Here is a 12,287-nt window from a genome sequence, read left to right on the forward strand (position 1 = left end):
GCAAAAGCCTCTGCGCACAGCTTGGGTGGGGCGGGGTCTCAGGGAATCAACAGGGCGGAGCAAGCAGCTATGGCTGATCCTCAGCCCTTCCCTAAGAGGCCCCGGGTCTCCGGTAATCGCTGCAAGCACCTCTGAGAAAGCCGCCCTCGAGTTCCGCCCGATGCCAGACAGCGCAGTTTCTCCCCATATGAGTCTGGGTCCCCAGAGACTCACCTGGAACTGGAGTTCAGAGCAGTTGGGAACTTGTGACTCCCTCCCGATTGAAAAAGACGACCGAGTCCTCAGTTGCCCGTCCTTTCCACGTGCACCTCCGTATCTCTGCACTTTACTTCCTCACCTCCTCTGAGTCTCTGTGCTTTTCTCTTTCCTTCTAGTTGTAGAATTTCCACTCAGCCAGCCTTCCTGTGGTTCTGGATGATGTCCCTTTTGTCTTTTAGTTGTATTTTTGAAGTGGTTGTGCGAGGCAGCAATTTCCGGTGTTTACCTATGCCGCCATCTTGGTTTCTCCTAATCAGGTTCTTTTTAAAAAGACAGTGGCATAACAGCTTTGTCCATTTATAAATCAAGTGTCAACATATTACACATTTACATCAATGAGTGTCAAATAAATACTGTGAATTAAAAGCCTCCACAATTCAATTAGTAGTTTTTCTTTTTTTTATATATATATATATATATTTTATTGATTCTTTACAGAGAGGAAGGGAGAGAGACAGAGAGCCAGAAACATCGATCAGCTGCCTCCTGCACATCTCCCACTGGGGATGTGCCCTCTATTAACCATGAATGAGTGAGATCATGTGGTATTTTTCCTTCATTGACTGGCTTATTTCACTTAGCATAATGCTCTCCAGTTCCATCCATGCCGTTGCAAATGGTAGTAGTTTTTCTTAATGTACGTTCTGTTTTCTTAACTTCTGGTCATTACTATAATTACTTTTGAGAAGCAATTTTCTAAGAGAGTACAAATTGGATTATTTCCCTTTATCGAATTGACTTTTTTTTCTTTTTAATTCCTTTATTGTTTAAAGTATTACAAATGGTATTACATATGTTTCCCTTTTCCCCCATTGACCTCTCCCCGGCCATCAAGCACATGCCCTCAACCCCCCTAGTGTCTGTGTCCATTGGTTATGCTTATATTCATGCATGCAAGTCCTTTGTTTGAACTCTTCCCGCCCCCCGCCCCGCTCCCACCTTCCCTCTGAAGTTTGACCGTCTGCTCGATGCTTCTCTGTCCCTGGCTCTATTTTTGTTCATCAGTTTATGTTGTTCATTATATTCTACAAATGAGTGAGATAATGTGATATTTATCTTTCTCTGACTGGCTTATTTCGCTTAGTATCCATGCTGTTGCGAATGGTAAGAGTTTGTTGTTGTTGTTGTTGTTGTTGTTGTTGTTGTTGTTTTACAGCAGCATAGTATTCCATTGTGTAGATGTACCACAGTTTTTTTAATCCACTTATCTGCTAATGGCATTTAAGCTGTTTCCAAATTTTAGCTATTGTAAATTGTGCTGCTATGAACATAGGTGTGCATAGTCCTTTCAGATTGGTGTTTCTGATTTCTTGGGATATATTCCTGGAAGTGGGATTACTCGGTCAAATAGGAGTTCCATTTTTAATATTTTGAGGAAACTCAATAATGTTTTCCAACCAGTCTGCATTCCCACCAGCAGTGCACTGTGGTTCCTTTTTTTCCGCATCCTCACCAGCACTTGTCGATTTGTTGATGATAGCCATTCTGACAGGTGTGAGATGGTACCTCATTGTCATTTTGATTTGCATCTCTCTGATGATTAGTGACTTTGAGCATGTTTTCATATGTCTCTTGGCCTTCTGTATGTCCTCTTTCGAAAAGTGTCTCTTTAAGTCCTTTGCTCATTTTTTGATTGGACTGTTTATCTTCCTTTTGTTAAGATGTATGAGTTCCCTATAGATTTTGGAGATTAGGCCCTTATCAGATATAACATTGGCAAATATGATGTTGTCCCCAGTGGGCTTTCTTGTTGTTTTGTTAGTGGTTTCTTTTGCTGTGCTGAAGCTTTTTATTTTGATGTAGTCCCATTTGTTTATTTTCTTTTTAGTTTCCAATGCCTTAGGAGCTGTTTGTTAAAGATATTGCTATGATATATGTCTGGTATTTTGCTGCCTATGGATTCTTTTAAGATTTTTATGGTTTCCCATCTTACGTTTAAGTCCTTTATCTATTTTGAGTTTATTTTTGTGTATGGTTAAGTTGGTGGTCTAGTTTCATATTTTTACATGTATCTGTCCGATTTCCCAACACCATTTATTGAAGAGACTATCTTGACTCCATTGTATGCTCTTGCCTCCTTTGTCAAATTTAATTGAGCAAAATGGCTTGGGTTGATTTCTGGATTCTCTGTTCTGTTCCATTGGTCTATATGTCTGTCCTTGTGCCAGTACCAGTTTGAGAACTGTGGCTTTGTAATATAGCTTGATATCTGGTATTGTGATCCCTCCAACTTGTTCTTTCTCAAGATTGCTGTGGCTATTCGGGATCTTTTTTTTTATTCCATATGAATTTTTTGAAAGTTTGTTCTAGGTCTTTGATATATGCTATTGGTATTTTAATGGGGATTGCATTAAATCTATAGATTGCTTTGGGTAGTATGGACATTTTAATTATGTTGATTCTACCAATCCATGAACATGGTATAGTTTTCTGTTTGTTTATGTCTTCCTCTATCTCTTTTTCCAGTGTCCTGTAATTTTCCAAGTACAGGTCTTTTACCTCCTTAGTTAAGTTTATTCCTAGGTATATTAATATTTTTGGTGCAATGGTAGTGGTGTACTGGTTACAAATGGTATTACATTTTGGATTTTTTTCAATAGATGGAGTTACACATATGTTGACATATATGTGATTTGATATGTATGCTATTTTGTTGTATTGACAACAAGCTTCAAAACTTCATATGTCAAATTTTCTGAAGGTGCTAACATCATAGATATTTTTACACTTAAAAATGTCGAATTTCGTGCCAAAAAAAGCACTTGTGGGAAGTTGTAATTCATTACTTTATTTTGAAGAAAAGTGCTGCTGAATACTTCGGGAAGCTTATGGTGAACATGCTCCATCTCAAGATACTTGTGAACTCTGGTTTAAATGCTTTAAAAGTGATGATTTCGATGTGAAAGACAAAGAATGTCCAGGTCAACTGAAAAAGTTTGAAGACCAACAATTACAAGCATTACTGGAGGAAGATGCCTGTCAAACTCAAAAACAACTTGCAGAAAGATTAAACGTTGCTCAGCAAACAATTTCCGATCGTTTACAAGCAATGGGAAAGATTTTAAAGGAAGAAAAATGGGTGCCACATCAACTGAACGAAAGACAAATGGAAAATGAGCCTGCCTCTGTGCTTGACTCAGCCACTTAATGGTGTTTGCAGGACAGACCATGGTGGCTCAGCCTGTGCACATACAGCAGCTGCTAAAGCTCAAGCTGCAGGCCGTGCAGCAGCAGAAGGCCATCCAGCCACAAGCCAGCAGTCGGACATCCCCTGGGGGGTCCCAGACTGTGAGAGGACGCAGGCCGGGCTGAGGGACCCCCACCCCCCAGTGCATGAATTTCGTGCACCAGGCCTCTAGTATCCGATAAAAAGTGAGAACAGAAGAAGGGATCCAAGATGGCATTGTAGGTGGAAGTCGCACTCACCTCCTCTCATGACCACGTCAAAATTACAACCAAATCATAGACGTGTCATCCTGGATAACCATCTGAAGACTAGCTGAACTTAAGTGTTGTAACTAAGCATTTACAGAAGAAGCCACTTTGAGACTGGTAGGAGGGTTGGTGATGTACCCACATGTTGTGGTTGAGAATCTGGAGAGAGGTCTCAGTTGCCAAGGTTCCCAGCTGAGGAGCAAGAGGTCTCAACCCTATGCAGTGCTCTGTAGCCTGGAGCACCAGTGCTGGGAAGAGGAACTCTCATAACATTTGGCTGTAAAAATCAGTGGGGATTATGTTGACCTGGGTGAGTCAGGAGACTGCTGGAAACCCACGTGGCCCTAAAAGGGGCAGCACACAAAATCTTGCTTGTAGGCACTAACCTTGGGTTCTGCTGGAGGGACAGTACCTCAGATGATGCTGAAGTCATATAGGGAGAGACTGAGTTGTGTGGCTTCAGGGAGAGGGCTGGAGAGATAGCTGCAAATGTCCCTGAGTTGAGTTCCTCTCCCCTACTGCCTGTGGACACTATTGTTCCTGGGTGGAGCAGTCCCCTCATATGATATTAATCTGGAAAGCTATACTAGCTCCCACACTCATGACTCCCTGAGGCCCACCCTTCTAAACTCACACATGGTTGTGGGATCTGCTGGAGGAAGCCAGCCTGGGCCTGCTTTGCAGTCTTTCTTGAAAAATTTTTGGAGCATTCCAGGTGGGCTCTGGAGGTGCTGGAGACACACAGGGAGAGGCTGAGTTGCGTAGCTTTAAGGCGAGGACTGTCTTCCTGCACTCCCAACAGTTGCCACCCTTCCTATGCAGAGCCCTCCCTCACTGCCAAATCTTAATCTGCTTTAGCCTGATGAATCTGCTGACTTTATCCTGAAGAGTCTCTGGGATCCTGCATCATTACAAAGGTCTGAAGGCCCCATGTGGGTGGCTGGCCTTGGTGTACCCTGAGATTTTTTAAAAAAAAAATCTTCACTCAAGGATATGTTTTTATTGATTTCAGAGAGAGAGAGAGGTGAGAGAGAAACATTGGTCAGTTGCTCTCACCGGAGATCAAACCCACAGCCTAGATATGTGCCCTGACTGGGTATTTAACCAGCATCCTTTTGGTGTATGGGATCATGCTCCATCCAACTGAACCACCTAGCCAGGGCTACCCTGAGACTTTTGCTGAGTGGCTCAGGCCCAGCACTGGCACCCAGTTTGAATCTATATTAACCTGGTAAACACCACTGGCCCCTATCTGGTGATTCCATGAGAACTTGCCTGATGAATCTCATGTACTACCTGACTTTCTTTCTGTGGTTGAGCCTAACAGACAGCTGGCAGGCAGTAGCCGATCTTGGAGTGCCTTGGGCCTTTTAATGACCTGCCCCAGGCCTGGTACTAGAAGGAGCTGGCCTTGATACTCAGCTTGGCCCCTCCCACATGCACCCAGGACAAGGACAGGCCTTCAACAGATCAATTTGTAGATCCTAACAGGTAGCCCAAGGCTGGTCAAAGGCAGTGTCTGACATTGACCTGCACCAGAGTCCCTCCTGAGAGGCCCCAGAATCAACACACCATTGGCTGGCTTCAGACCACAACAGAGCATTTTCTAATTAGCTCCATAAGCAGCACACCCAAAGGGAAGTCTTGGCAGACACCAGACACTGCTAGGGTGAATCCCACTTTGTGGGGTCAGCCCCTACACAGCAGCTCGTACACTCTGATTGGGACCAATTTTCACAGCTAGCCAGGCTGAGGGGCAACCCCAGCCACAGATGGGCAAACAGTAATCAAGACTCAACTACACAAGCAAGGCTCACATAGCCCACACAATGGACACTCATGGAACACCTAGCTTGGGTGATCAGGCAGACTATATACCACTGAGCTCCACAACACACTTAACACATAAGGCCATTCTACCAAGGCTGGGAGATACAGCATATCTACCTAATACATAGAAACAAACACAGAGAGGCAGCCCAAATAGGGAGACAAAGAAGCATGCCCAAAATGAAACAATAGGAGAAATCTCCAGAAAAAGAACTAAATTAAATGGAAGCAAGCAATCTACTAGATACAGAGTTCAAAACAGTAGTTATAAGGATGCTCAAGGCATGTGGGGAATAATAAATGAATTCAGTGAGACCTTTAACAAAGAGATAGTAAGCATAGTAAAGGACATAGAAACCATAAAAAAGAGTCAGAAATGAAAAATATAGTAACTGAAATGGTGATTACTCTAGAACAGCGGTTCTCAACCTGTGGGTCGCGACCCCTTTGGGGGTCGAACGACCCTTTCACAGGGGTCGCCTAAGACCATCGGAAAACACATATATAATTAAATGTTGTTATGATTAATCACTATGCTTTAATTATGTTCAATTTGTAACAATGAAAATACATCCTGCATATCAGATATTTACATTACGATTCATAACAGTAGCAAAATTACAGTTATGAAGTAGCAACGAAAATAATTTTATGGTTGGGGGTCACCACAACATGAGGAACTGTATTAAAGGGATGCGGCATTAGGAAGGTTGAAAACCACTGCTCTAGAAGGAGTCAAACAGCACATTAAATGAAGCAGAGGATTGAATCAGGGATTTGGAAGACAGGTAACAGAAAACACCCAACCAAATCAGCAAAAAGAAAAATTTTTAAATGAGGATAGTTTAAGGGGACTCTGGGACAACATCTGCATCATGGGAATACCAGAAGAGGAAGAGAGAGCAAGGGATTAAGAAGAAATACTTGAAGAAGTAATGACTGAAAACTTCCCTCACTCAACAAAAGAAATCAACACACAAATCCAGGAAGTGGAGAGAGTTTCAAACAACATAAACCTAAAGAGGCCCACACCAGGACACATCATAATTAAAATGCAAAATTTAAAGACAAAGATAGAATCTTAAAGCAACAAGAGGAAGTTACAGTACAAGGGAGCTCCCAAAAGACTGTCAGATGATTTTTCAACAGAAACTTTTCATGACAGAAATATTCACTGGCATGAAATATTCAAAGTGATTACAAGCAAGGACCTACATACAACCAAGACTATTCTACCCAGCAAGGCTGTCATATGAAATTGAAGGAGAAATAAAGAGCTTCCCAGACAAGGAAAAGCTAAAGGAGTTCATCACCACTAAACCAGTATACTAGAAATGTTAAAGGTACTTCTTTAAGAAGAAGAAAAGAGGTCATAAATATTAATAATAAAATGGCAATAAATACGTACCTATCAATTATAACTTTAAATGTAAGTGAGTTAAATGCTCCAATTAAAAGACATAGGTTAGCTGAATGGATAAGAAAACAAATGCCCATGTACATGTTGTGTACAAGAAACTAACTTCCTTTAGATCAAAAGATATATACAAACATAAAAGTAAAGGAACGGAAAAAGATATTTCATGCAAATGGGGAAAAAAAGCTGGGGTAGCAATACTTATATAAGAAAAAATTGCTTTAAAACAAAGGCTATAAGAGACAAAGGACATTACATAATGAATAAGCAGTTAATCCAACAAGAGGATGTAACCCTTGTAAACATTTATGCACTCAACATAGGAGTACCTAAATATATAAAGCAAGTCTTGATGGACATAAAGGAGAGGTCAGGAGTAATACAGTCATAGTAGTGAATTTAACAACCCATTAACATCAATGGATAGATCTTTTAGAATGAAAATTAGCAAGGAAACATCAGCTTTAAATGACACATTAGAGCAGATGGATTTAACTTATGTTTTCAGAGCATTTCACCCTGAAGCAGCAGAATATACATTCCTTTCAAATGCACATGGAACATTTTCCAGGATAGACCACATGTTAAGACACAAAAAAAGTCTCAATAAATTTAAGAAGATTGAAATCATATCAAGCATCTTCTTCAACTACAGTGGTGTGAAACTAGAAATTAATTACAAGAAAAAACCCCACAGAGAAACATACAAGCACATGGAGGCTAAATGAAATGCTACTAAACAATAAATGGGTTAACAATGAGCTCAAAGAAGTTATCAAAAGAGATACCTTGAGACAAATGAAAATGAAACACAGGAACCAAAATCTATGGGACACAGCAAAATCAGTCCTAAGAGGGAAATTTATAGCAATACCAACATACCTTAAGAAACAAGAAAAATCTCAAATAAACAATCTAACCTTAAACCTAAAGGAACTAGGAAAAGAACAACAAACTAAGCCCAAAGTAAATAGAAGAAAGGAAATAAAGTTTAGAGTGGAAATAAAATAGAGTTTAAAATACAGTACAAAAGATCAAGGAAATCAAAAGCTGCTTATTTGAAAAGATAAATAAGATTGATGAACCTTTAACCAGACACATAAGAAAAAAAGAGAGGATCCAAATAAATAAAATCAGAAATGAAAGAGAAGTGACAACTGACACCACAGAAATACAAAGGAGTATAAAAAAATATAGTATGAACAATTGAATAATCTGGAAGGAATGGATAAATTTCTAGAAACATACAATCTTCCAAGATTAAAACAAGAAGAAACAAATTCTGAGCAGACTGATTACAAGCAATGAAATTGAAATAGTAATCAAAAAACTTCCAATAAGCACAAGTCATGAACTGAATGACTTAACAGGTGAATTTTACCAAACATTCAACGAAGAACTAACACCTATCCTCAAACTTCTCCAAATACTTCGAGAGGAGGAAAGATTCCCAAGCTCATTGTACAAGGCCAGCATTATCCTGATTCCAAAACTAGATAAAGACATTACAAAGAAAGGAAATTATAGGCCAAAATCCCTAATGAACATAGATGCAAATATCCTCAATAAAATATTAGCAAACTGAATTCAGTAATATAGTAAAAAGATCATACACTATGATGAAGTGGGATTTATTCAGAGCATGCAAGTTTCAATATCTGAAAATCATTTCATATGATACACCACATAAATGAAATGAAGGGTAAAAATCATATGATCATATCAGTAGATGACGGAATCCAGCACCAATTTATGATTAAAAACTCTCAGCAAATTAGAAATAGAGGGAACATACTTCAACATAATAAAGGCCATATATGACAAACCCACCGCTAATATCATACTCAATGGGGGAAAACTGAAAGTGTTTTTCTTAAGATCAGGAATAAGACAGGGATGTCTATTTTCACCACTTTTATTCAATATAGTACTGGAAGTTCTAGTCACAGCAATTAGACACAGAAGGAAAAAGTAAAAGGCATTTCGATTGGAAAGGAAGAAGTAAAAATGTCATTTGCAGATGACAAGTAACCCTAAAGATTCCACCAAAAAACTACTAGCACTGATAAATTCACTAAAGTTGCAGGATACAAAATAAATATTCAGAAATTGAGATTGCATTTTTATACACCAACTATCAGAAAGAGAAACTAAGAAAACGATCCCATCACAATTGCATAAAAAAATACCTGTGGCCAATAGACATGAAAAGATGCTCAACATCACTAATCATCAGGAAAATGCATATTAAAACCATATCTGTTAGAATGGCTATCATCAATAAATCAACAAACAGCAAAAAATGGAACTGCCTTATGACCCAGAAATTCCACTTCTGGTGTACATCCAAAGAAACCCCAAACTCTCATTCAAAAGGATATATGCACCCCTAAGTTAATTGCAGCATTATTTACAACTAGTGGCCCGGTGGACGGATTTGTGCACATTGAAAGGAAATTAATTAGGAGAAATATTTTAATATCACTATTTGCCCTTTATAATAGAAATGTCAACAAAAACAACCAAATTCACGGTCGACAATGACAGATTGAAACCCATGCATGCGATTGGCACCAGTGAGAACTTCATATGTATCACGCATGGGCGAGTCAACGTTTATTTTTAAATTGCCAGTGCGCATCATATGTACCAGTCAGTTGGACGGTTGGACAGATGTATGGACAGTCACTTAGCCTTTTATATATTATTTACAATAGCCAAGATATGGAAGCTCCGTAAGGGCCCATCAATAGAAGAGTGGATATAAATGTAATAGTACATATATACAATGGAATATTACTTGGCCATAAAAATGAATTTTTTTAAAATTTTGTTTTATTGCTTAAAGTATTACAAAGAGTATTACAAAATATGTCCATTGGTTATGTTTATATGCATGCATACAAGTCCTTCGGTTGATCTCTTACTCCCCTCCCTTCTGCCCCCCAACCCTCTCTGGCCTTCCCGCTGCAGTTTGACAATCAGTTTGAGGCAGCTCTGCCTCTGTATCTATTATTGTTCAAAAGTTTGTAATGGTCTTTATTATCCATGAATGAGTGAGATCATGTGGTATTTTTCCTTCATTGACTGGCTTATTTCACTTAGCATAATGCTCTCCAGCTCCATCCATGCCGTTGCAAATTGTAAGAGTTCCTTCTTTTTTACAGCAGCATAGTATTCCATCGTGTAGATGTACCACAGTTTTCTAATCCATTCATCTACTGATGGGCACTTAGGCTGTTTCCAGATCTTAGCTATGGTGAATTGTGCTGCTATGAACATATGGGTGCATATATCCTTTCTGATTGGTGTTTCTGGTAAAATGAAATTTTATTATTTGCGATAGCTTAGGGGGTATTATGCTAAGTGAAATATGTCAGACAGGGAAAGGTAAATACCATATGATTTCACTTACATATGAATCTAAAAAACAAAGTAAATGAACAAATAAAACAGAAATAGATTCATAGATAAGAGAAGAGACTGATGATTGCCAGAGGCAAGGGAAGTTGGGATGGATGAAAAAGGTGAAGGGAATTATAAGTACAAATTGGTAATTAGAAAATAGTTATGGGGAGGTAAAGTAAACCATAGGGAATATGGTCAATAATATTGTAATAACTATGTATGGTGCCAGGTGGGTACTTGAACTATCAGGGGGATGGATCACTTTGCAAAGTATATGCTTGTGCATCTAAAACTGAACTATCAGGGGGATCACTTTGCAAAGTATATGCTTGTGCATCTAAAACTAATACAAAATAATATTGAATGTAAACTAATTGAAAGTGAATTTTTAATAAAAGAAAAAATAGTGACAAGAAAAATTAGAATTAGCTTGACCATTAACACCTGATAACGCCAAAAACTTAGTTAATCCTCTTTCATTGATATCGCTCAAGATAAACTTGACTTTCAATTCCGGAATGTATTCTTTATTCAGCAATTTGGTCTTTCAGGTTCAGTTTGGCTGGAGTCCTAAGGTAACAGAAATTCTCCTCTGACTATTTTGCTTTGATATGTAACCATATCTGAAGCATGAAAAAAATTTTCTTTATCACGATAGGGATGAAGATCAGGCTCATTTTTAACTTTTTGGTATTTATTTGATTTTTTAAAAATGGATGTATTTACTTCTGACCTGTTTACTTTCTTCCTTTCTAGTTTAAGATTGATAGAGAATGGTGGACGTGGATTGATTATAACCGCTTCCAGGAGCTCATCCAGGAATATGAAGACAGTGGTGGATCAAAGACTTTCAGCGCCGAGGATTATATGGCCAAAACTCCTCACTGGGCTTTATTTGGTGCCAATGAGAGAGGCTTTGATCCCAAGGACACACGATTTCAGAGGAAGAACAAATCAAAGGATATTTCTGGATGTTGACATTGTCTGCATTTAGGATACTGAAGGACAAAAACTGACGGCCCCAGTGGGTTCTCAGACTCCACCGTGATCTTTTCAAGGAAAAATTACACAAATTATATTTCATACCCAGGAGACTGTAAGGCAGAACCTGGGGCTGCAAGTCATGTCCTGGGACGGCGGAGACAGCTTCACTCTTGGAGTTCCAGTCTCACCATTTCTTTCCAGTACTCAGTCCCTTTTCTGATTTTCCTTCTGAGAAGAAATTCACAGTGGGGGGTGGGGGAGGGGAGAGTATACATACTCATTATTAGGATCTAACTGACAGTTTGAGTTATAATTAGTAACACCTCCCTTAGAATGCTATTCATGTTGTACGGAATGAGTATCTTCCTCTTCCCCTTGCGGCTATAGCCCTTGTGGATTGTACGGCCCTGAGGTAAGTGTGTCCACTCCCTTCTTATATCTGAAAGTAACTTAAGTTGTCATAATTCTCAGTTACTTTAAAATACTGCATATATTACTTCAAATTTTTTAGTGCCAACCGTTTAGAAACTGAATTGGTTTTAAAACTGGACTAGATATCATTCCATTCCCAAATTGCCATAGAGGGTAATATATGGGCTGGATTAGAGTGAAAGCTCTTTTCTATAAGAGGAATTGCCAGCTGATGTCATTCAAAAGTTAGTCTCACAAACCTTGAAACAATGAGTACAATTTGCTATCTGATGTCATTCAATAGTTAGTCTCACAAACCTTGAAACAATGAGTACAGTCTCACAAACCTTGAAACAATGAGTACAATTTGCTTTTTGTTTAAAAAGTCAGTGTTTAAGCCTCGTATGAGTACACATATAGCAGGTCTGACCATCTTCTTTCGCTCTTGTTGCCTTAGGTAATTTACTCAGTCTGTTCTTTAAGGTTCAAGTTTTTTCTCATTGTAAACATGAAATACGCAATAGCTTTTTAAAGTATTATAGTT

The 12,287-nt window shown here is 38.9% G+C and overlaps 1 protein-coding gene across 2 annotated transcripts in view; it reads left to right on the forward strand.

Moving 5' to 3' along the window:
- LOC102260719 (S-adenosyl-L-methionine-dependent tRNA 4-demethylwyosine synthase) overlaps positions 1–12,027 on the forward strand; it is a 133,425-nt gene extending 121,398 nt beyond the window's left edge. For both annotated transcript variants that reach the window (XM_005872041.2, XM_014544449.1), the window contains exon 16: positions 11,105–12,027. In XM_005872041.2, coding sequence (XP_005872103.1) covers positions 11,105–11,326 — 222 coding nt within the window. In that variant the 3' untranslated portion in view covers positions 11,327–12,027. The remainder of the gene's footprint in view (positions 1–11,104) is intronic.
- The last annotated feature ends 260 nt before the right edge of the window (positions 12,028–12,287 follow it).

Source organism: Myotis brandtii, unplaced genomic scaffold (assembly GCF_000412655.1).
Source record: "Myotis brandtii unplaced genomic scaffold, ASM41265v1 scaffold363, whole genome shotgun sequence".
Lineage (NCBI taxonomy): Eukaryota > Metazoa > Chordata > Mammalia > Chiroptera > Vespertilionidae > Myotis > Myotis brandtii.